The sequence below is a fragment of the Eretmochelys imbricata genome, chromosome 8 (assembly GCF_965152235.1).
Source record: "Eretmochelys imbricata isolate rEreImb1 chromosome 8, rEreImb1.hap1, whole genome shotgun sequence".
Lineage (NCBI taxonomy): Eukaryota > Metazoa > Chordata > Testudines > Cheloniidae > Eretmochelys > Eretmochelys imbricata.
Genome location: NC_135579.1, coordinates 3163374 through 3188332, shown reverse-complemented (window position 1 = coordinate 3188332; position 24959 = coordinate 3163374). Strand labels below are relative to the sequence as shown.

The following is a 24959-nucleotide window of genomic DNA, read 5'->3' as shown; positions in this document are numbered from 1 at the left end:
AGATAGCAACAAAAGCTGCTCTCAATGGAGGAAGCCATTGGCCTAGAATTAAACCGAGTCTCCAATAATCCGGGCACTGTCTTGTTGGTGTGACTTCTCTATGCAAGTCTGTCTTTACACCGTCTGTAAACAGGATGTAACTTACTTGGGCAACTTTAGTAATTTGTAAATCTCAAATTTCACCATCCCTTTCCTGTACTGTAAAACTTGCTCAGTGTTCCCGCATCTCAGGAGAAACAATTACAGCACCTACTACACTGAAAAATACATATAGATGAAGAGTTGTTTAGCAAATGCCTCCACAGATCCTTGAACTCATAGTATTTCCCTGCCAATTTCTTTACAGGGGAGATCAAAGGCTGCTTTTGACCCCTCCACTATGTCTTGTGACCTAGGAAATGTTCCCACACCCTGTGCTGCAAGGAACATATTGGTCATCACAAGTGACCTGCATGTGAAGGACAGTGCTAATCTTCACAACATGAGCTATCCTCAAAGATTCCCACAGGAGATCTGTCGCTATAAACGAACTCTTTCCATCTGCCTTCACAGGGCAGCAAGGAGATTATTTACAATGACCAGCTGGTAATATGCCTCTTCTCAATACCACTCCTCAATGCTGCTGAAGAAGGGAAAAATTGGTGTATCACTGTAGAGCAACAAAAAGAATCAGAAGGTCAGATGTGCTCAAATGTGGAGAGCTCCATTTGTTTGAAAAGCAAGGAGTCAGTTTAAAAGTGAAAAATTCCTCAGTTCAGAATTTTTTAAAAACAACTCTCTCTATATATAAATAAATGGGAGATTATACATATACAGTGTGTGCTTGTGTATTTTTTATATATCTCCCATTAAAACTGGATTTAAAAGGGAAAGAATAAAGTGTTACAAAATAGGCTTTTTACAAAAAACCTGACAGAGGGTATTTCCAAGGATAAAGGGGCAAGGTGGAAGACAATGTGGATTCTGCATCTGGAACATATCAGAATGGCCACAGATCTTAGCATTTCCAAAATGCATGCCTCACCTCATTTACCTTTCCCTCAATAAAGGCAAATAAAAGTTAATGTATGAAAACTTTAAAGATCTCTGGGAAGCGGCAAGGAGAGAAACTTAAGACAGATACTAATTTATTATTTATTTTAAACTAGGTTGTCTGGTGAGAACTATGGGTGCTGTTTCTACCCAGCATCACTGCTTTGTCACCCATACTATTTTCAAGATCACACCATTACTGCACAAGTAGTATCTCAGATATTTATCACATTTGACAGTTATTTCATGAATGCGTAACAGGTCTAAACTAAACAAGTTTGCACTCTTTTGATAAGTGACATTGTGCACTGCAGCAGCATTGAGGTTGTGCCACATTGTTCCTGGCTGCTAAAAATGTAATCCTTTACTGAATTTTCACGCACTTATGGATTCATAAATAACCCACAAAGTTAGGAATTAAATACATTTTAAGTTTTATGTAAATCTTATACTATTGTATCTAGTTAATGATTATGCATCATCCACAAAGCTATTAGCCTTTGGTCTGGGGCAAAACTAGGAAGCATGGCCTTAAAAAAAAAACAAACGTATCATATAAAAGAGTAACAAGTTATTTGAAAAATTGTAAATTTGTTTTGATCAATACAACTGGAAAACCTGCAATCAATTCACAGAATTTAAATATTATAACCCAACCTGCTATGGGGAGGACGAGGCTCATTCAGCACCACTATAAGCTACTACAAACACTACAAGGAAAGCAGCACTACCAAGGTGCCCCATGTTCCACAGAAACAGTAGCTTGTGTTAATTAGTAACATTTCTGTTTGCAACTGAGAGAGAAACCTTCTCTCAAAGGTTTCTTGCCAACTAAAAGGGTCACACTGGTGCTTAATTCTCTGTTAAAATTGATCTTGATACAGAGGAAAAAATTACATCCAGCCATTTGACCACCTGAATCCTCCTCCAGTTAACTCTTCTTTGATTGTCCCATTAAAACACCCTAGATACATGACAAACTCCCTTTAATAGTTTATGATCCACTGTTTAAACTGTAGCTGGCATGAAGGTCTGTAGCATAACATTTTTTAAAAAAAATTATATTTGCTCTCTCACACCCAACCCAGTCTTGTACTTTTGTAGGCAAGTCACTGAAATCTAAAGCTTGTCTAAAAGAGTTACTGTGATTTCATAGTTTAGTGCTAGTGTGGACATGAGTGAACTTAAATTTCAGTTTAGTATTTAGAGAATAATTCACCATAAATTAATTGAACAGAAATGTAACTTCAGAGTGAGTTTTTTGGCATTAGGGTTGGGGTTATCCAGGAGTCATGAGAAGATAAAAGAAATGAGTTTGCTTTTGCTGTATACATTAGATGTGGCTAGTGAATGGAGGTCATCCATTTCTATAGCTGCCTATCCCTTAACTTGTAACATGAGAAACTTAAAGCTGACTGGATTGTGCTTGCTTTTAGAATTAATTATAAATAACTCTGCATTATAATCCATGCAGTTTCTGACAGACTGATTTAGTGGCTAATCTTTATGATTTGCTAAGGTTATTATTAATCCTATGTACAGTAAAAGCAGTGTTATCTAGCACTTTACCAACCGGACAGTTTTATAAACCAGCATTTCTGATCTTCATTGAAAGTCCGGTTTATAGTCCGGTTGGCACTGGGTCATCAGGCTCCCTACGTGGCTCAGCATGGCTCCCCAGAAGCGGCGACATGTCCCTGCTGCTCCTAGGCAGAGGCGCAGCTAGGCATCTCTGCACACTGCTCTGGCCCTGCCCCAAGCGCTGGCTCCGCAGCTCCTGTTGGCAGGGAACGGTGGCCAATGGGAGCTGAGGGGGTGGCGCTTGCGGGGGAGGCAGTCTGCAGAGCCATCTAGCTGTGTCTCTGCCTAGGAGCAGCAGGGACATGTTGCCACTTGAGGGGAGCTGCCCAAGGTGAGTGCCACCTGGATCTGGCACTCCAACTGCTGCCCCAAGCCCTCTCCCTCACCCAAAGTCCCTCCCAGAGCACATGCCCCATACCCCCTCCTGTGCCCCATACCCCCTCCTGTGCCCCAACACCCAGCCCCATGCCCCCTCCCACACCCAAACTCCCTCCCTCTTAGTTAACTGGATTTTTTCATTTATGGCACCCCCCATTCTCCCAACATGCCAGATAAAGCTTTTACTGTAATATGGTAATTTGTGTGCAATTATAAACTTATACACAGTAGTCCATTTTTTGAGTACTTGAAACATTTTGCTTTGCTTTTCACCATTTTTCCGATTCCCTTTATCCTTACAATATTAAAACCCACAAGCTTGTGCACAGACAGTCACAATTAAACAGATCATAGATTAAGGATAAAGATATATACCTGTTGAGATTGGCTGGCCAGCACCATCAAACAGATCAAACAGATCATTAGACGACTTGCTGCCAGGGGGTATTGAAGCCTAAAGACGACAGAATTTACCAGCTTTTTAAAAAACATGATTGAAGCACTATTTACAGTTCAACTACAAGTCTGGCTTTTTAACGGTCTTATCACAAACTTCACGCATGAATTGAGCATTGTTCTCCTGATGAATTGGCCCCCCAAAATGGCCAGAATGTCTGCAGAGATGCAGATGGGTAGAGCGGAGCTTGTTTGAGTAACCTAATTAAGCAAAGACAGACTTCACTAGAATATATTTCAGAAAACCTGAAGTTAAAAAGTGCTGAAGGAACTAATTACCTAGTTATTTTTACTATCTGTAGCCATTTATGTCCATGGAAGATTTAAACCGGAGAAGCAAACATCAAAAGGAATGCATGTTTAAATTACTCTGGTTTTGGTTGAATGATGTAAACCTTAAGTAAAATACTAGTAAAGAAGGTCACCGTTAACAGGTGGTGAGTATGTTCCATTAGTACTCCAAGTAATGGATCTTAGGACTTGTCTACATAGGGAGATTTTCTTCCCACATACTTATAGAAGAATTATTAATTCATTAATACATAATTATTCCATACAGTTATACTGGTATAAGTCTCCATGCGGACACTATTCCAGAATTACATTGAGTTTATTCCAGAATAATGACTGTGCTTTGGAAAATTATAAAATCACTTATTTTGGAATTGTGTGTCCACAGGGGACTTTACACTGGTACAACTATTCTGGTATAGCTATGCAAGAAAATTTTGCCATGGAGACAAGCCCTTAGTTAATGGACAGAGCTATCTGGGAGAAAAAGTGTTTTGCAAGACATTATCTAAAATCTCAGAATAACTGACTTGTATTATCAAATATAATTCCAAAATTACTGGGGGACCCTGACTTAGCTTGCAAGGTCACAAAGGAGACAGATGGAAAGCTGTATTGAAGCCTTCCTTTTATCAGTCATGTCACAAAGAAGAGAATGCATTTCCTGACAGTACCATGACCCATCAGAAGTCACTTAATTGGCATAGTCACTAATACTAGTATTGGTCATGAATTTCCAAGAGAATGTTTTTCATCAGAAAATGCTGATTTGGCCAAAGTATTTTCAGGAAAGGGTCAATTCTGACAAATTTTGAAAAAAAAATTGGAAGAGCGTTTTGAAATTTTCTAAACATCTCATTTTGGCACTACTGAAACAAAAATATTTTGTTTTTTGGTTTGAAACTAGTTAATTTATACTAAAAATACAAATTTTAAAAGGTCAGAATTGAAGGGAAACATTTCATTTAACCTGATCTGAAATTTTTGGATTATTGGTTTGTGAACGTTTTTGAAATTTCAACTACTTGTCTGATTCAGGATGGGAAGTTTTTTAAAAAGTCTTCGTATGTGATGAGAAAACTGCTTCTCACCCAGTTCTAATACATGAGATCACCATCTGTTTGGTTAATCTGTCATACTCTGAATCCTATATTCTTGCAGGAAACATCACAAAGAATACAATGGCATTCTTAATGTTCTATGAACCTTGGCACTGCGGTCAAGTGCATCTATGGCAGACTGATGGATGGCCTGCTGAAAAGTGTTAAGTACAATTTTACTAAACGTCTGCCTGACTACTTGCCTGTGAGGAATTGTTTCTTCCTCAAACGCACTGGCGCAGTTTGTGGATTCTCTTACTTTAGGTGGAAGTGGGAGACAGTCCAGACAATCAATCCTGGTCAACAACAAAAAGAGGAAGGTCTGCTGACCCTCCAGAACTCTCCTAGTAGGCTTCCACATTTTAAGATGGTTTCTACCTACTAGAGGAACAATCATGGACTCAGACATTAGTCCGGGGTGGGGTGGGGTGGGGTGTGTGTGGGGGAGGGAGGAAGAGATCCCGAATGGCTGACATTAGCTTTATTCCTCCAATGAGAGTTTTGTACCCCTCTAACGCACTCATTAAATTAGTACTTGTGGGCTACAACCAGCAGTAAGAAAGAATCAGACACAAGAGCATGATCATCTGGAGGGGAAAGCTTTACAATCCCACTCTCAAAAGAGTTTTAAAATTAAAGAACTGCTTCAGAACCCTCTTCCCACAGGCAGCACTAAGGCTGTAGTCTAGTTTGTAGATCCTGGTGAAGATACGCATCAATGGCCAGTCAACTCTGAACATCTCTTCAGGTGAGGGCCTGTGTCAATAGAGAGCATTGCCCCTGTAGACTTTTGGGAACCGGTCTATCAATGTTGGGGTAGACTTTTCTAATATCACATCTTAGCCATTTGGAAATGGTTATTTTGAAGACTTTTTATTCCTGTATTTGGGGTGGAATCTCAGATTCACAGATCTCTAGTCAAGCTGATAACTCATCTGAGATCCAGTTTGTGCCTGAATTCCTCCTTATGCTTCAGATTCAGACAGAGGGAAAGATGATTTTCTTAACATCACAGAGGATTCACAACAGCAATTATTGAAAGCAAAGTTGACAGGATCACCTTGTCCTTGTGAAGTATACAGAATGCTTCTTTGTCTGGGTACTCTGAATATCTACAGAGGTAATGGAAACCAAGAAAGCTACTTCACTGGACCACAAGTACATGGATATGATAACATGAAGTTTGAGAGCTTAAGACCCAGATCAAGTTCCATATAGGTTGTTTGTATAAAGGCAGCTTTATTTGGACTCTGATAAAATCAGGCTATGTGAGAAAGATAGTGGAGTCTTACTGCCTGCTCCTAGAATGCTGGGTATGTTAAAGATCTAAGTGATGGCTTGTCTATTGGATCAGATTATTTAGTAAGAATGGAGGAAGGTCTTTAGTTCTTCTTGGTGTCACACAGTCCATTAGCTCCAACCACCGAGTCTGAGCCAGAAATAAGCAGAGGCCTTCTAAGACTGCGTTCCTTTTGAGACGATGGTATAACATAATAATTAGATAAAATCTCTTTAGTTATGCTACATTCAAGAGCCATACTTCAAAATTCAGAAAAGCAGGTTCCAGATGGAAGATCAGGGTAACCAATAGATGAAACGTACATATGGTTGTTATCTCCATTTGTTCAAAGTATCAGGGACTCATTAACCAACTGGTTATGAGCAGGACGACAAGTAATTTTTCTCTTTTTACACTGTTCTGTTCAATAAAAGCATGGGGAGAGCAGAAGTAACTTGGAAGAGAGCTTCCATGCCTAGAACTATAGAACTATTGAGTGTGTCCTTCAAGACATTTGTTTTACTAGCGATTTGGCTGTGAAGCAAATAGGAACACTTAAGGCTGGCTGAATCTCAGATATGATATGGAAGTACTGGTTGCTCATTCTCCACTCTGATGACTGGACAACTTGACAATTCAGTCAGACTGGATTTTCAGGTATGTAGGGCTAAATGAAGGCTAGCTTCTCTCTTCCCATTCCATACTGTGAAATGTCTCAGCAGTCAAGAGCTTCTGATCCCTCCCGGCCAGCTGATGCAGACAAAGGTGGTCACTTATCACCTTAAAGTACTGACCCTTGGGGAGGTCTGAGAAGCTAGGAATGTGAACTTCACTGATCTCAGCCTGAAGAGACTTTTTTCATAGCTTTTTCCACACTGTGGATGACCAAATGCCCTGAGGGTTGTGTGGGAGCCCAAGGTGAACCCCCACGCCTGAAAACAACAAGAAGTCTATATTATTTTCTGACTTCTTGCAGATAGGACAGCAGCGAAGTGCCTGTCAGAGAGCGCTTGATGAAAGACCTCAACAGGAAACATTTGGAAGTCCAATGGGAAACATGCTCTTCCTTTTTATGGCAGAGAAGCGAGTAGCCTCAGCTTTGCAGCAGAAATCTCTGCAACAACCTCTTGTGGAGTCTAACCAAAGACACATCTTTGCTTGAGAACATTGTGTCTAGCAGCCTGAGGCAGTCTCAGTGACACTAATTTTTAGAACAAGAAAGTTTAATTTCAGAGGATTTACAATTTCAAATAAGGAACAAAGAGCAGGACAGGAATAAAGATCCACTTTGCATGTCAGTGTCAGATTAAAAATAGACACTATAAAGGATATACATATAGGCAAGATGTGCTCCTAAAAGTTTCTGCCATTTTCCAAGAGATGTCAATAGGCTCTTGAATTTTTCAATATTTTCTGATGTGTGTAAGCCAACCTTACAAAAAGGTTCATAAACTGTGGATTGACCATAAATAATCGTTTGACAGAGTCTGGCATGCCCACAATTACAGGGAGACAAAAAACAGAAAGAAAACAGATGGGGTAGGAAAGGAAATACATTAGTAGAAACCCAAGGGAAGCTAGGAAGACTAGACACTTCACCTATACTACATAAGTAGATATGTTTAAACACTATTGTGAAACAGGCTTTCAACCCAGCCATGTTATAAAAGACTTCTTTCCTCTCTTTCCCTTTGCGTACAGAAAAAATTGTGTCTGGGCCACAAACTTGTTCCAACAATTATTTTGTAGCTTAGATTGGACTGTAATTAAAACACTGCCCCAGACACTGAGTTTTCTAGTCTAATAGCGATAGAGATTGACGACCCGGACCAATATTTGTGAACATACTATATGGCTACCCATGCAGGGGCAAGGGAAAAAAACTTGCCACAAGTATTTTTTCCCCCTTAGATATGTCCAAACAATTTAGGAGCTAATTCAGCCTAGTGATAAATCAAAATCATATTTCTGTATTTTAATTTGGGGCTTTTATTTTGAGAGGTTGGCTAATTATATATGGCTGAATGTGGTGTTTTTAAACAAAAACTGTTAAAAATCAAAAGTATTGTATAGAATACTAATGTTTGAAATACCAGACTTTGGAGATTAGAAACAGAAGTATCTTTTGAATTTTAAGTTCTCGCCTCCTGCAATTATTTTTTTTTTTGAGAGATAAAAATAGAGAAATGATAGTTACTTGGTCCAAAAACCACGTCCACCCATCAGAGCCTGTCCGTTCTAAATGTGCGTAGCGATGGCACTATACTACTACATAAGGGACATATATTCTAGGTTCAATTTTGGGTCTTAGACGCTACTGAAAATCCAACCCTTTAATTTCTGGGAAAATAGTTACTCTTTGGGCTGATCTATAATCTACTTAATTCAGAGTCCCCTTGTTCTTAAAGCAAAAATGGTTTCAGAGTTGGAAGAATGGAAGTTTACATCTTACCTTTACTGTAGATTGTGGGGTATGAGCTGCATTCTGATCCGGACTGGTTTTGTCTCCCGTGTAATGTGCTGCTGCTCCCAGATCAATGGTTTTGGAAGGGTTTGCTGTGCGTTTGTGTCTGGTGGTGGTGGTGGTCTCTGTGGCCTGCGTTATATGAATGTGTTTGGTCGTCACAGTCTCTTCTTCATCTTTGAATTCACCTTTGGGGGATTTACCTCTTCTTGCTTTCTTTTCCTCATCACTGTCACTAGAAGAGCAATGAAGAATGAAACAAAAATGATGCTAGTAAGTACAAATATGATTCAGTTCCTCCTCACCAAGATCCAAAGCCCACTGACATCAATGGAGTCTTTTCATCTACTTCAGTGGACACTGGATTCAGGCCTAAGAATTTTGACTATCATCCCCTTCACAGTGTTGACTGATATTAACAAGAGACTGTAGACAGCGACTTAGGGAAAGGAGTACACAGCTTTAATATTTGAGAAATTAATACTTTGCACTTATGTGGCACTTTACAAAAGTGGGGGTAGCATTATCCCAATTTTTCCAGAGACTTTTCTGTGCACGTGTGGGGTATAAAGGTATTTGGTAGATACAGCTGTCTAGCCTGTTATAATCAGGGATATTTAGAAAAAGAGTAAAAAGAAAAGGAGTACTTGTGGCACCTTAGAGACTAACCAATTTATATGAGCATAAGCTTTCGTGAGCTACAGCTCACTTCATCACTCTCTAAGGTGCCACAAGTCCTCCTTTTCTTTTTGCGAATACAGACTAACACGGCTGCTACTCTGAAACCTAGAAAAAGAGTGAAGTTGGTAGGCCTGTTCAACACTTGCCCCAAGAGGTATTCACTGGTCCAAATGAAGCAGCGCACCAAGAAAGGATGCTGGCCTTAAGATGCCAAGCATACCAACTCCACTTCCAGCCCATATCCCATTTGAGATATATGGGCTTTTATTTCTTTGAGGTATTTGTGAAAAAAAGGTTACCCAGCTTTAATAAGACTGTTTCACAGTATTATACAGAACTGTTCTAAATTTCCCAGCTCAGAAAACACATTTATTCTTACACCTCAAAGCATGTGTCTGTTTTAGTTGAAATCTTTTTATGCACCACAGTAATGTATGTTTAACCTGATTATTAAATTCTCCATTCTTACTTTGCTTGTGACCAAAGGTGGTGTACAAGCTCATTCGTTTTTGCAACAGGCATACTGCATGTTATCATTAGGGCAACAGAATTGTACACAACAATGAAAAATGCTAGAGAGAAAGCTTAAATATATTGAAAACTATTTTGAAATAGCAATTCCCTTCTGGGTACACAGTTAAAAGTGAAAGGTTTTTATATTTTAATAATGCAGAAGAGTACTAACATATGTAATTGAACAAAGATTGTCCTTTTGTCAGTGGAGATATGACAACCACAATATACTCTAGAGCAGTGCTTCCCAAACTTGTTCCGCCGCTTGTGCAGGGAAAGCCCCTGCCGGGCCGGGCCAGGCCGTTTACTTACCGCGTCCGCAGGTTCGGCTGATCGCGGCTCCCACTGGCTGCGGTTTGCTGCTCCAGGCCAATGGTAGCTGTTGGAAGTGGCGCGGGCCGAGAGATGTACTGGCCACCGCTTCCAGCGGTTCCCAGTGGCCAGGAGCAGCGCCGCTTCCAGCGGCTCCCAGTGGCCAGGAGCGGCAAACTGCGGCCAGTGGGAGCCACGATTGGCCGAACCTGCGGACGCAGCAGGTAAACAAACCGGCCCGGCCGGGGCTTTACCTGCACAAGCAGCGGAACAAGTTTGGGAACCACTGCTCTAGAGGGTAGCCTTTGTTCTCTGCTGAGAATAGGGGGGTGGATTGTCATACTTCATATACATAGAGGAAACAGGAGACATATAGTCTAGTTGCCACTGGAAGTGCTTCAATTCATGATCACTCAAAATAAACGTCCAGCATTCCATTTTGTATTCCAAAGACTAACAGCATTAGCTTTAGCCAGACATACAAGCAAGTATGGTGCAAGACTCTCACACAGCTCTGCCAGCGCACCTAACCCCTGACTTGTAGCAACTGTTCCAGCTCTTGGCCCTCTGAACCTACAGTACTATTAGCACCATGCACAAATGAGGGAATAGAATGAGACCTCTACATTCATTTTCAGTTGTGATATCAGGATTTTAATCCAAGTCTCCAAAGACGACTGGCAAGCTCACTAATGCAATGCATCATTTAGCCACCACACCCCTGGCTTAGACTGTAAGCTCTTTTGGGGGCAGGGTCTTTCCATTGTGTGTTCATGCAGCGCTTAGCACAATAGGTCTCCAACCCTGATTGGGACCTTTAGGTACTACTGAAATACAATTACTACTGTTAATTGTTAATCACATCAGTGCAGTCCCCGGTACCTAATGTGTGCATGTGTTGTGGGGAATTTGAGGGAGAGGAGATGTTAACAACTGCAGGTGCTGCCACATCCATGGATGAAATGTACGCTTCAGATGTATGCCCTTATTACACTATAGCACAAGTTTCAGAGGAATGTAGCAAGGTTAATCTTACTTGCTCAAGAGTAAAACAGATGACCCTTTAGCGATCTACACCATCTTAACTGCTGCACTACCAGAAATTCTAGCTCTACAAAAAATAAAAAGGGTTTGAGTGGTGAACTGATCTCCAAAATCTACAGCATTAGAGAAGCGACGTTTAGGTGGATACATGTGTTATATTTGAAAGTTTTCCAGAGAGGTTAAATATATATTCTGAAATTAGGACATAAAATATTACAGTGCCCAATTTTCTATAATAAACTGTACTGCTTCAAACTGAATGTCTCAGGAGATTTGTTTTGATTTTTCTTTGATGGTCACATTAACAGCAATGAAACGTTATAGATTAATGTTCGCTTTAAGTGTGTTTACTATGTACAGAATAAATCCCTATAAAATCGCACCGCTTCATGTGAGAACTGCATAGTGAATGTTAAGAAGTTTCATCTAGTATTGTATTGAGTCATTAAATTCAATGTCCTATGAGCAGTACATGTTCACATAACAGCCAGGAGCTGAACTCTAGCCTGTGGTCTCTTCCTTTACTTTAGAGTTTCTCCCCTCACCCTCCCCCAACCCTGGGACTGAAAATGGTTTACTGTCCCTTAGATTCTGGGGGAGATAGTTTGAGGCAGAATGCCTAAACCTAGTCAGCCCACAAAGAAGGATTACCACTCTTTAAACCAAGGTCACCTTTAGCAAAGATGACACTTACAGTTTTATGGGAGACCAACACCACATTTTGTTTTCCTTTGCCATCTGCTGCCTACACTAGCTTCTTAAAATGTTCGAGAGAAATAAATTTGGACAGAGTTCAAGAATTCCTGTTTGGTATTAAGAAATTGTTTTACAGATGCATGAAGGTACCTGGTGGAAAATACTGCTTCTGTACATAAGGATGGGATCAGCATTAATGGAGTGCAAAGCAATGAGGACACTGGGGTCAGGCTTGGATCATTAGTGTAAGATTAGGGGAAATCCCAACGAACAGAAAACCAGGGGCTTTTTTAGTGACTGCTTTCTGAATTGCCTTCTCTTCTACCATTTCAGTTCCAACGAGCCATCAATACTGGTAAGTTGGGAAAGGAACAATTCTGTGAGACAGGAATGTTTTCCTTCTAAGGTTCAAAAATAGCCATATCTCAAATTGTAGGCCCAGTTTCTCTGCAGACAAAACAGCTGCACATACCTTAAGTGTAGCTCTGCTCTGAAAAATGGCATGATGGGGTTACATATTTCTCTCTCAATGACTTAGATCAAGTGTTCAGCATATAAGTAAAAAAGAACCTTTTTTCTAACTGGACCAGGAATCTGAAAGTCAAGCTGGGTTCTTCTAGTTCATGCATCAATAAAAATAAAGATTGTAATTGGAATTTTAAGCATTATAATGACGAGATGAAAGGCAGACGGAGTCTGTTCTCATCCTTCCAGAGCAGTACTGACTGCAGTGCAAACAGGAGTTAAAAAAAAATTTTTAATCAGCAACGTCAACAGTTGAGACTGAACACAGAGAAGATCTGTGGATTGAGGCAGTACCCCTTACGTAGTCACTTTTCAGAGTAGAACAGCACATTAATTCTACAGTACTGCACCCTCACAGACTGCAAATAAACTGGGGAGGATGTTTGTTTTTAAGTGAATTCATTTAGGTGGTAGTACTGCTGAAAAGGATCTGGGGCTTACAGTGGCTCACAAACTGAATGAATCAACAACGTGATGCAGCTGCAACAAAGGGTGCTATTCTGGGATGTATTATGAGGAGTGGCATATGTAAAGACATGGGAGATAAAAGGCAGCTACCTTTTCAGTAACTGGTGTTCTTCGAGATGTGTTGCTCATGTCTATTCCACAATAGGTATGCGTGTTCGCCACGTGCACTGGTGCTAGAAGCTTTTCCCCTAGCAGTACCTGCAGGGGGGGAGTGCCCCCCCCCGGCCCCTGGAGTGGTGCCTGCCTGGCACGATATAAGGGGAGCTGTGCGCCCCCCTCCCCACCCTCAGTTCCTTCTTGCCAGACAACTCCGACAGAGAGGAAGGAGGGCGGGGTGTGGAATAGACATGAACAACACATCTCGAAGAACACCAGTTACAGAAAAGGTAACTGTCTTTTTTGTCTTCGAGTGATTGCTCATGTGTATTCCACAATAGGTGATTCCAATCTATATCTGTTGGAGGTGGGTAGGAGTTCACAAGTTCCCAGGACGGAGGACAGCCCTGCCGAACCTGGTGTCATCCCTGGTTTGGGGAACGATCGCATAGTGCAAGGTGAACATGTGAACTGAAGACCACGTGGCGGCCCTACAAATGTCCTGGATGCGGACGTGGGCCATGAAGGCAGCCGACGATGCCTGTGCCCAAGTCGAGTGGGACCTCACAATGGGTGACGGGGGGACACCCGCCAACTCATAACAGGAAGTGATCCAAATGGAAAGCCGCTGAGTGGAAATTGGCTGGCCTCTCGCGAGGTCAGCTGAGCCGACAAACAGTTGGCGAAGACTTTCTGAACCGCTTGGTCCGCTCGAGGTAGAAAGCCAGAGCCCACCGCACATCGAGCGTGTGGAGACGGCGCTCTTCACTGGATGCATGAGGCTTGGGGCAGAGGACCAGTAGAAAAACGTCCTGACCCATGTGGTAGGCAGAGTCCACCTTCGGGAGGAACGCGGGGTGTGGGCAGAGCTGGACCGTGTCCTTATGAAACGCAGCGTACGGTGGCTCGGAGCTGAGGGCCCTGAGCTCTGAGACTCGCCTGGCCGATGTGATTGCAACCAGGAAGGCCACCTTCCACGAGAGGTGAGACCAGGAGTATGTGGCCAGTGGTTCAAATGGGGGCCCTGTGAGAGAAGCCAACACCAGGTTTAGATCCCACTGTAGGGCCGGGACTCTAGAATATGGAAAAAGACCGTCCAAACCCTTAAGGAACTAGCCAATCATAGCATGGGAAAATACCGTGCCCCCTTGCACCGGCGGATGGAAGGCCAATATGGCTGCCAGGTGCACCTTGACTGACGAGGGCGCCAGGCCCTGGGCCCTCAGGTGGAGGAGGTAATCAAGGATGAGCTGGATCGGGGCAGCCACCAGGGAGACACCGTGGTCTGCCACCCACCTAGAGAAAAGGGACCACTTCACCAAATAAGCGCAGCGAGTGGAGGGCAGTCTACTTTTGAGGAGGACGCACTGAACCTGTTCTGAGCACGTCCTTTCCTCTCCACCTAGCCACTGAGCAGCTACACCGTGAGGTAAAGAGCTGCTAGGTTGGGATGGAGGTGGCAGCCCTGGTCCTGAGAGAGCAGGTCCAGGCAGAGCGGCAACGGCCACTGCGGAGCTACTGCCAGGCCCCGAGGGTCCTGTACCAACGCTGCCTGGGCCACACCAGGGCAATCAGGACGATCCAGGCCTTGTCCATCTTCATCTTCTCCAGGACCCTGCTTATTAGAGGGAAAGACATAGAGAAGTCGGCCTGACCAGGACAGGAGAAAGGCAGAGACAGTGCCCCTCCTCGGGTCCCTCCGGAGCTGAACCGGGGCATCGTTAGTTCTGCCAAGTCGCGAATAGGTCCACCTGGGGAGTTCCCCACCTTCGGAAGAGCCAGTGGGCCACTTAACCTAAATCTCTCTTGCTTCAGATGAAACCCCATTGCTGGGGGTCCTGTCTTCAATGGACATGGAAAACGTAACGTCCCTGGACATTGTCCAGAGCGCCACAGATGTCGGCCCCATGCTCCAGAGGCAAGCCGCCACTGGGATCTCTGCAGTCGCCTCCAGCCCGGTACCGGTACCAGTCGAGGGAACATTCCCGATGCTGTTCACCGCCGAGCGACCACTTGGGGCAGAGTCCACGTGGATCTCCCTCAGCGCCGACTAGATTGTCTGGGTTCCGTCCGACTGGGACTCTCGGCACCGCTTGTCCTCAAGAAGCGAATATCGACGGGACCAATTAGCTATTATGAAAAACTTTTAACTATAAAGGTTATAAAGCTCTGGAATATGCTTCCAGGGTAGGTTGTAGAATTCCCATAGTTGGAGGTTTTAAAAAACAGGTTGGACAATCAGTCAAGTTTACTTGATCCTGCCACAGTGTAGGGAACTGGACTTGACAACTTCGACATACATTTGTATGATTTAGACAGAGGATCTCAGCATTTCCAGACTACTGTATCCCTTTCAGGAGTCTGACTGGTGTTACGTATCCCTAAGTTTCACCTCACTTAAAACTACTTGCTTACAAAAATCATACACAAAAATATAAAAAAGTGTCACAGCCACACTATTACTGAAAAATTACTTGCTTTTTCATTTTTACCATGCAATTATAAAATTAATTGGAATAGAAATATTGTACTTACATATCAGTGTATAGTGTATACAGCTGTATAAACAAATCATTGTATGAAATTTTAGTTTGTTCTGACTTTGCTAGTGCTTTTTATGCAGCCTGTTGTAAAACTATGCAAAATCTAGATGAGTTAATGCACCCCTGGAAGAGCTCTGCATACCCATGAGTATGTGAACCCCGGGTTGAGAACCACTGATTTAGGTTATTTCCATGAACCCAGAAGGACAGAAGGATACAAACTCCATATCTATTGCACACATTCTTCAAAGTACCATTCTGTGCAGTGTTGGATTTTTAATTTTTAAGCCACACACAATTACTAAAATCCAATTTCTTCCAATCACTGATGCTTAGACATTAAATATTTATGTAGAATTTGCACCTGCAGTATTCAATTAGTGGGTTATGGAACAGGAAACGATAAAAATAGGTACCACAGTTCTAAGAGCATAAATAGCTATCAATATGATTTTTATTGGGTTTTAATTACACATTACATCATGAGATTCCTATGACAATATGGACCCACCCTGAAGACTTTGCTCCTCCTGCGGACAAAACTTTCATTTGTTTCAATTCCCACTGCACAAGTAATGGCTTCCAGATTAGGCTCCACATGTATGCTGTTCAGGCAAAAAGATGCTTTTGGATTGCTTTTTGTGCAGTACTAGAGACACGGCATATTGGCATAAGTCTGGATTATTTTGCATTTTGGGACTTAGATGGCACCACCTCACCTTAACTACCACTTGGAAGAGCATTTTTGCTTGTGTATGCTGCATAATTTCCCATTTTTACTCCTTGTTTAAAAGCTGATTATTTAATAGTACCAAATGCTTTTATGGCACTTTACAGAATCAAAGACATTGTCCCTGGGCTGACATTTCTGGTAAAAGATGAAAGGAAAGAGAAAGGATAACAACCACGTATACAAGATGTAATAACTATGAGGTGTGAAAGAGCAAATGATTAAGTTAGAGAACTAGTTAGTGCAGAAGATTAAAAACACTGGAGTAGAGCAGAGATTAGCAGTTGAAAGCTAGCTGAAAGATGACTGTTTTGGGGTGGGATTAGAAGGTGGAGAGAGGCTTGCTTGGCACACTCGGAGATGGAGATACACCCAGGTGATGAGCAGTAGTGGGAGGAAGAACACAGTGGCACAAGACAACACGAGGGGAATATCAAGGTAAATATTTGTTCATTTTCTATTTGAAATATAGCTAAGGATCTTTAAGGATATTCTTGTGTGCAAAATTGCTTCTGAAGGATAAGGACATAAAGCTCAAATCAATGTATCATTATTGTTAAATCTGAAGTTGTTTAGGTTTCTTCTGATCCTTTCTCTTTGTAGTCTATTGATGATAAATTCTAAGAGGGAACGCTGATGTGTGCATAGAGTACTAGGTTTTGGTTTATTAATGTCCTAGGGGGAAGGCCATATTGCCCTGTTCTGAAAAGTGCAGCCATTAGTATTACTTTCACTTCCCTGATGGACCACTTGGTATTAAAAAAAATACTTATACATAGTGTTTTGAAAAACTACCAATACACATAAATGCACGATGTATTAGAATTCCTACAATTTTAGAATGTTTACCCAACAGGAAATTATTTAAATGAGCATTTTCTCTGTAGCAATTTCAGATTGTTAAGAAAAATTTTATTATTGAGAGATCAAAATCAAACACACCTGTTAAACTGTGCTGCATTTAGAGTTCATGCTGTAGGCAAACACACCTCAGTTTTATTTTCTTACTGCAGAGGATTTAGTGGCCAGGTGAACAAACATCTGTCATATTTTACAAAAAGGTTAGCTGAAAACGAAACTATTTGTTTCAAGTACAAGAGTAAGTGGGCCAAATCTGTTCTTCCTGAGATCTGCTCAATACAGAAACCCAGTGAAAAACAATGAAAATAGGAGATGGAGGGTGGGGCTAAAGTGGCTATGAGCAATTTCTGTGTCTCCTCCTATTCTTGGGTCATTTAGGAGTTTGCCTGGACTCCGCCATAAAATAGAGCAGCTTCAAGGCTGCTGCAGTGGGCCCAGGAGGCCAATAGCTGAGAATTACTAGAGCTCAGTGCACTTTGGCCAGACTCCCCCTGAACAAGCAGTTGCAGGGCCAGGGAAGTTATGCTGACTCTACACCACCCAAAGAGCCTTCTTATTCTCTGGGGTTGGGGAGGACAGCTACATAGCCCCCCCCGGACCAACAGAGCAGGGTAAAGGGGGTGGGAGAGGGTCATACAACAAACTGGCCCCAAATTGTATTTCTATTAGGAGGGGAAAGCGTGGCAAAAAACTGCAGACACCTAATAAGCCTTACAATAACAGTGACTATTCAGAATAGATACAGCTATTTTAACACAGTAAAAGTACCTGCATCTTTCAGGAGAGTCCTCTCTATCTTTCCTCCGGAACTTGCTGATGGTATCATCAATTGTGCTTCCAATTTTGTCACTCAGTTCACCTAGTTTATCGCTGAATGGAAAAGCACCCTTGTTTTTATCCCACTCTTCATCCCATTTTGACTTGGGCTCAGAATCATACCTTTCACCTATATAATTTGTGAAGACATAATACTGATGGTAAACACACAAAAAAGCCTGTAGTCTTTTTGGAGTCGTCCCCCCTTACCCCACAAAAACTGTAATCTTATGAGTTTTCAAAGCAAACTGAAAGCTCCCACAGCGCTGAATCAACACTGCTACAGCAAGGCATGCCATGTAAGGCCAATGATTAAGTGGCAGGAATGCAGATTCAAAAGCTTTTGTTTATGATAACTACACAACCTTAATCCACTGCACAGCATAGCACATCAGGATAGTGTTAAACCTTCCTGGAGGAGCAGCATAAGAGAATCAACTCAGGCTGTACAAGCAACTTATCAGAATTGGAACATGCCATTTTTATAATGGTCACTTAATGTGCAATACTGCATTCCAGGCCAAGCTGCTATGCTAAGTGGTAAATCTTTCAAAGATTTTATACATTTTAAAAGCTCATGAATACAGAGGCAGAGTACCAAACACCAAAACAAACTAGTGTGAAAACATATGGTAATATTTCTAGCATCTATTCCTGTTAAAAAACCCTCAAAAACAACAAGATTTAAAAACCATTAAGGAAAGTATAGCAACTTACTTTCTCAGCAGCCAGTCAGTGCTTTCACTTCTCAACACTACAGTGCCATCAAGAATTAGCAGCAAAATAAATCTGCTTCTGAATGTTGAGAAGCAAGAACTCCAACTAGCTGCTGGTTAGTTTAGAAAAAAGATTATAGCTGTGCTTGAATTACGTGCAAATAGTCCATGTACACATCTAAATGGAGATTTATTAAAGTAGATATTTTCACTAAAACTTCCCCTTGAATTGTTGGAATCTGAAACAATGACGACGACTGCACTACGGTTGAAAATTTTAGCCACCCAATCAGTGGCTTGGTTTCCATAGGGCAGGTATTTGGATCCTGGAAATATTAAGCCACTTATGGGGTACCTAAATTTGTATTCAAGTACTTACATTTAAGCACCAAACATTTGAACATGTTGGTTATAGTGCATAAAAATTAGAAAGGAGACATTGACCAGCCTGCTTTTAGTGCCTTACCTGAGTGAAAGGGAACTAGCAAACACACGGCAAAAACAGTAAATTATTTGGGAACTCATAAGAAACTTGTAAGATACTCAAAAAAAAAATACAAGGATCATGCTCAATTAAAAGTTTTAAATCCACACACAATGAATAAGTGATAGGAATATGAAAAAGGTTCAACTGAATCCAAATTATGCCTCTCTCCAACCTGAATTACACATGCAAAAATAAAAATCTCAATCTCTGGAAAAGGAAAATGTGAAGATCAAAATGACTCACTTTGTTAGTTTTTTTGGTATAACACAGAATCTGGACACGTACAGATATGCTTTCTGATCAAATGGCTCAATGTTAGTATCCAGCTGCCTATATCCTTTTCTCCATTTTATATGTACCAAGACTATATTGAAAGTGTCTACCAAACCAGATAATCAATAGTGCTCTCCATCACAGGAAGCAGAGAAAGTGCTAGACAGCACATCAATGTGCACTGAATGTGTTTTTTGTTGTTGTTGTTTCTGTATTTTAACTTATATTGTGTTTCCTTGTGTGTTATAAACATTTAGAATGCTGACAAGCAGCTTAAAAACCTGGCCTGATGTACTGAAATGTAGATTGAGACAACAAAAAGAAATATTGGTTGGGTGGGGTTGTGTAAAAAAAAAACAAGTTTCCCTATGTAAAGTTTATTCACATGTTCCAGAACTTTGTTACACATTAGCCTGACACAGCATTGTTAAAAATCGTGGGCTAAAAAATAGCCTGTTCACATTTTTTAAAACTCACAAAATAACCCAAACGGATATGTTTTTGGATACTTTAGAAAAAGCAAAAAGAATCTTAAAACTATTTCCCCCCATAAATCCTACTGGATCCCTCTGCAAAAAATCCATTTTCTGTATAAGAGACTATTCCTTTCCAGCTGAAAGACCTGACCTTGTATGTAAATTTTTTTGTGCTGGCATTTTAAGATGATGCAAATGGCTTGCAAACACTTCAATATAGTGATAAATGAAGCGACGCTAATTATAGATCCTTTAGTATAAAAACAAATAACATTTGAATGAGATGACACAGGTTCAGATTCGGAAGTGTGGTGAAAAGAGCCGAAGAGAATATGGAAAAGGAATGAAGTTTTCCACTGATCAACATGGGGTGGGTAAGTTATCTTTGGACAGAGTAAAACAAGAGCCAACCCAGACAGAAAGATAGGAGACAACAATGAAGAAGGTACAGAGGCAGTGGCCCATGAGTGTTCTACAAGACAAGAGGATTACCAGAGCCCCCAGCAGGTAGCAAAAACCCATAGAAATATATTGCAAGGAGGCACTTATCCTACAGCATAGTGGAACTGCCTGTCTACATTATTTAGTTGGGGGGGGGGGAGGGAAGGGGGAAGGAAGGGAATCCTTCCCTATACCATGGAGACGGTTCAGCCCACTGGCACTTCTACCACAGTGAGGAGGAAGGGTACGTGTAAGGGTCCATAGTGCCACACAGTGGCTTGTTCAGAGTAAATCTCCAGATCACATAGAGGATGCATACTCCTGGCACACCTCCCTCACATACAGTCCATTCTCGCACAGAGAAGTCACACTGGTTTCACTGCACAGGAGCACTCAGAAGTTGTGAGCATGAGGGTTGGACTTTCCTCTTAGTGGAAAATATCCCGATCTCTAATAGTACCAGGGAGAATATGGACAGACTGATGGTTTAGATGCAACATGTTGGGCTACACTGAAGAGATGCAAATTTAGATGCACCGCTCAGAGCTTTGTTCCTCACTGTGGCAGGGCTGGGAGCATGCAGGAGGCCAAGGAGGGAGTGGTGCACAAAGATGTGCCTTGCATTGCTCATGAGTGATCATTTAAGCAAAGCAGAGAGAGGTGGGGAAGCTTCAAAGCACGGCAAAAAAAGGCCTGATGTGAGATATCAATGCTTAAGTCATAGGAAAAAACCTATCAGTTCTATGAAGCTAGATTTTAGGCAATCACTCCTGCAGATGAAGGGCAACTTCCCCTGGACACATTAGGCTCTGGAGCACCTATTGTCAAGGAGAGATGCAGAGTTATGAATGGTCAAGTGACCTTAATGGCACTTACAGACTTATACATTTTTGCATTTTAACCCTAGAATATCCCTTTAAACTGATTTTTAAGACAAAACTACTGCTTAGTTTTCCTCCCTTAAATTCACAGTTCCCTAAGCTTCAATACCAGCTGTTGCTCAAATAAGGTTCCTTTAAGTTTCCCAAGCACCCACTGAAACACTGAACGGGTGACCTGCCTTCAGTTTTGCAAGGCAGAGTGGGCCTGGTGGGTGCAATAAAGCAGCACAGTACATATTCAGCTGCAAGTTTCCTAGCGTATCAAGGCAAAGTGGGTGTGGTGCTCGTGCTGGCACTGGGAAGCACGCTCCTTAAGGTGCACATGGGAACTGCAGATTCAACGCATACAATAAAAAAAAAAAAAAAATCACATAGACCAGATGCAGACCCCTGAATTCCGTTAGAGATTGTAGATCAGCAAGCAGCACCACACGCACATTAACGACACCACACAGACCTGATGTGAATATCAAAATACATACATATGATGGCTTATATGCCAAGGGTCCATATAATGCTACCCGGGGAGTTTAAGATCTGCTTGCATATCTTAAGGTACGCATTGTTTTACTTTAACACCATACACTCACCACCAAAACAAAATCAGAGGCACGCAGTGAGGTCAGTTCGCTAAGACAAGGGTAGGAAGTCTACGTCAAGCCATTTTTCAGCTATGAAGCGGTGACAAGGTATTAGCAATTTAAAAAAAACAGAACAAAAAAAACCACAGAATTCTTCTGGAAGCCCTGTATTTTTAAAATGCCTTGTTTGATTTGCTTCAAACTTTCCATTCGAATTCTATTGTGGCAAAAGACCCTACATGCCAATTTTTAGGTAGATCAGTTAAGTTTTGGAAGTGTCAGTGCATCACCATCAGCCATATAAAAAAAAAAATCTCCATTTTAGTTCTTTTAAGTGACTCTCTCCCCCTCCCGCCCAGGGACATTTGAAAATATTTAATTTCTATTCAGAGGTACCAGAAGGATGTGAAAAGTTATTAGCTTGATAAGAGTATTAAAATTGCCAGGTATATTTTAAAGAGTCCTTTAGAAAGGGACAATTTATCCAGGAAGGATTTGCTCAGTAAGTAGCTACTCTTTTAGTATTTATTTGCTCCGTGCAGCACATCCATGAAACCAAGCTAAGTCACTGGGTGCAAATTGCTCTCCTCAACTAGTTGACCAACACAGCACTGAACTCACCATATCTGAACCCTCCGACACTGTCAGAAGAAACCCCAATGTATTTGTCTTTGTTCTTCTTTGCCTTTTTCCTCTCTTCACGAAGTCGATCATCATCCTGGGCAAACTCTACCATTTCTTTTACCTTTTGGCGTATGTTTATACCTTGGTCTTTGCCATTCTCATCTGTATATATTGGCAAAGGGGAAAACATTCAGAAATAGCAGTTAGAATTGAGCATTAGACAAGCTAACAAATTTAAAAAGTTACAAAATGAACAGTTATGAGAAAAATCCTAAAATGCACTGAACCTGTCTAAAATATGAGGTCAAACATAACATTTTATTTCAATTGAAATTTCATCCTCAACTAAATCATGTATTTTCATTAAGCACGATTTTTATTTAGAAAGGTCTAGCATTAATCTTTAACAGACCAACAACAGTAAATTTTGGAGTAAAACAACCAGACTCAGATTTAAACTATTTTCTTCACTCATTTTATTCCGATTTTAACCCATTTTAAGAATCAGCACCAGTTTTTAGCTTTTTTAGTGCAGTTTTAGAAACACTAATTGCTAGAATTCTGTCACACTGCAAAACTGAATTTTTAAAGTGCTTTCAGCTAAAAACTAAAATTTGCTTTTCTCGCCAGCCTCTTTCACATTCAAAACACACATTGGCCTTGCTGCCTTTGCACTGTAAATATTATTTGGTGGGAGGAAAAAAACCCCCAGCTTCAAACAGATGTGTGTGTTTTGGAGCTCTAACCTTTTCTTCCCATATGATTAAAGCTATTCCTTTACGGACACCACAGGGGACCAGTCTCTAGTGCATATTTTAATATAAACCCGAACACTCATGTTGTGTTGGTTCTGTTGTTATTAGCCAGTCTTTTCTGCAAGTTCTTGTCTTCACTAATTAATACTCTAGGGTCCCACGTCTTGGATTCTGCACTCTTCACACAACCGGCAACAGTCACATTCTAATTAGAGCAGGGAAGCTTCTAAGCTGGTTCAGGTGACTGACAACTCCAACTCCTGTTTTAATTTGCTTATAAGATTTTTCTATTGCTCACCTACAAAGTGGTAATTTTCCAGGGAGCGCAAATCATAAATGTGTTCTCTGGCACTCGTAACAACACGCTCTGATCCATTCCTTATGAGGTAAGCTAGGAGCAGTAAAGACTATAAAAATACAAAGCACATTAAATGACTGCATGACCAAAAGCTCTATCAGAATTTGTTTTAAGTGCAATAAAAAACTAAATCCTAAAATCCAAAAAAGTCAGTCAATGTCAAGGTTTGTTCCCCTTTTAAATAAGTAACTATTACACTGATTTGCCTTATCAGGTTCTCTTTTTTCCTTCCCCTTTTTCATTTATAAGCATCGCAAGCAAATTTAGATTGCATTTGTTCAGTAAAAACAAAGTAGATTGTTATTAGATCATCACTAATTCTTGAAGCAAAATAACTTTTCATCAGAAAAAGATGGTGATGGAAATCTAAAAAGCAAACCTAAACCTGTAAAACAAAACAGTTTTCCTGTATCCCCCCTGCCCCTTCAATTCCCCAAAGTTTTTCATTTAAAAGCAATTTTTATGGTGACTTATTTCTGTTGCTCTCTACAGGAATGTGTTCATGTATAAAACACAGTATTCTGGAGTAAGTTTAAAGGAAACTTCAAGAGAAAAATTTTAAGAAGTTGAAAAAGTATTTTTTAAAATTGTGAACTTCCTTGAACTTCAATAAGTTCCATCTAAAAAAAAGTCACATGAAAGAGTATCAGCTACAATACGTACTCAAAATGCAATATATTCAAACCTGGTAGATAATTCCAACTTAATTTAGAACATTAAGTAGTACGTATGATAGCATTAAATATTAATTTACATTATACTTCAGGGAAAACAATTACGAGTACAAAGCATTGGGCACCCCAAGAAAACAGTGTGCCTTACAATTATTTTTGTCTTGTTATATATAATCTAAGCCTCAAACAAGACACAGTAGGATCTAAACCTTAAATTTTAAAAATGATATGTGCTATACCAATCCCACCCCATCCCCGAAAAAAAACAATATAATCCTACATATGTTGTTACATTGGAAGTACAGCATTACAATATTAAGGGAAAAGATCTACTTTACACAAATTATTCAAAGCCACAAAAACTTCAACTGGTGTTCAGTGCTTTCTCTACCACTAATAAGACAAAAGGCAAATGAAATACAATCTTCAAAATTAGTGGGAAAATTTGGATTCTTTTCAGGCAGAATACTTAATGTAAATTAAGTTTTAAGCTGTTTAATTTGGAAACAATTTTAATTTTTCTAGTTAGAAACAATATCCTTTAGAATGCTTAAAAAGAATTTGAAAATAATTTGAAAAAGAATTGTTTACCAACAGGGATACATACAAATTATATTTCTTTTGTTTAAGTACAAAATGTAGATGTTATTCTGTTTGACACTCCTGCAACAGTAAAATAAGATTTCTATGTTAATTAAAAAGCATTTTACACAAAACACTTGTTTTTAGAAAGCTCTATACTGCAGAACAAAACAAAACAGAAATTTGACTTTTATAACAGAATTAATAGTAACAACTGACAGGAGAAAACTAAAGTTTATTGTAAC

General features: G+C 40.6%; 1 protein-coding gene across 1 annotated transcript in view; it reads right to left on the bottom strand.

The window, feature by feature from the left end:
- CLINT1 (clathrin interactor 1) overlaps positions 1–24959 on the bottom strand; it is a 77679-nt gene that overhangs the window by 11158 nt on the left and 41562 nt on the right. Inside the window, exons 4-8 of the mRNA XM_077824716.1 lie at positions 23399–23507; positions 22343–22507; positions 17819–17996; positions 8570–8816; positions 3367–3445 (exon numbers count right to left, since the gene is read on the bottom strand). Coding sequence (XP_077680842.1) covers positions 3367–3445; positions 8570–8816; positions 17819–17996; positions 22343–22507; positions 23399–23507 — 778 coding nt within the window. The remainder of the gene's footprint in view (positions 1–3366; positions 3446–8569; positions 8817–17818; positions 17997–22342; positions 22508–23398; positions 23508–24959) is intronic.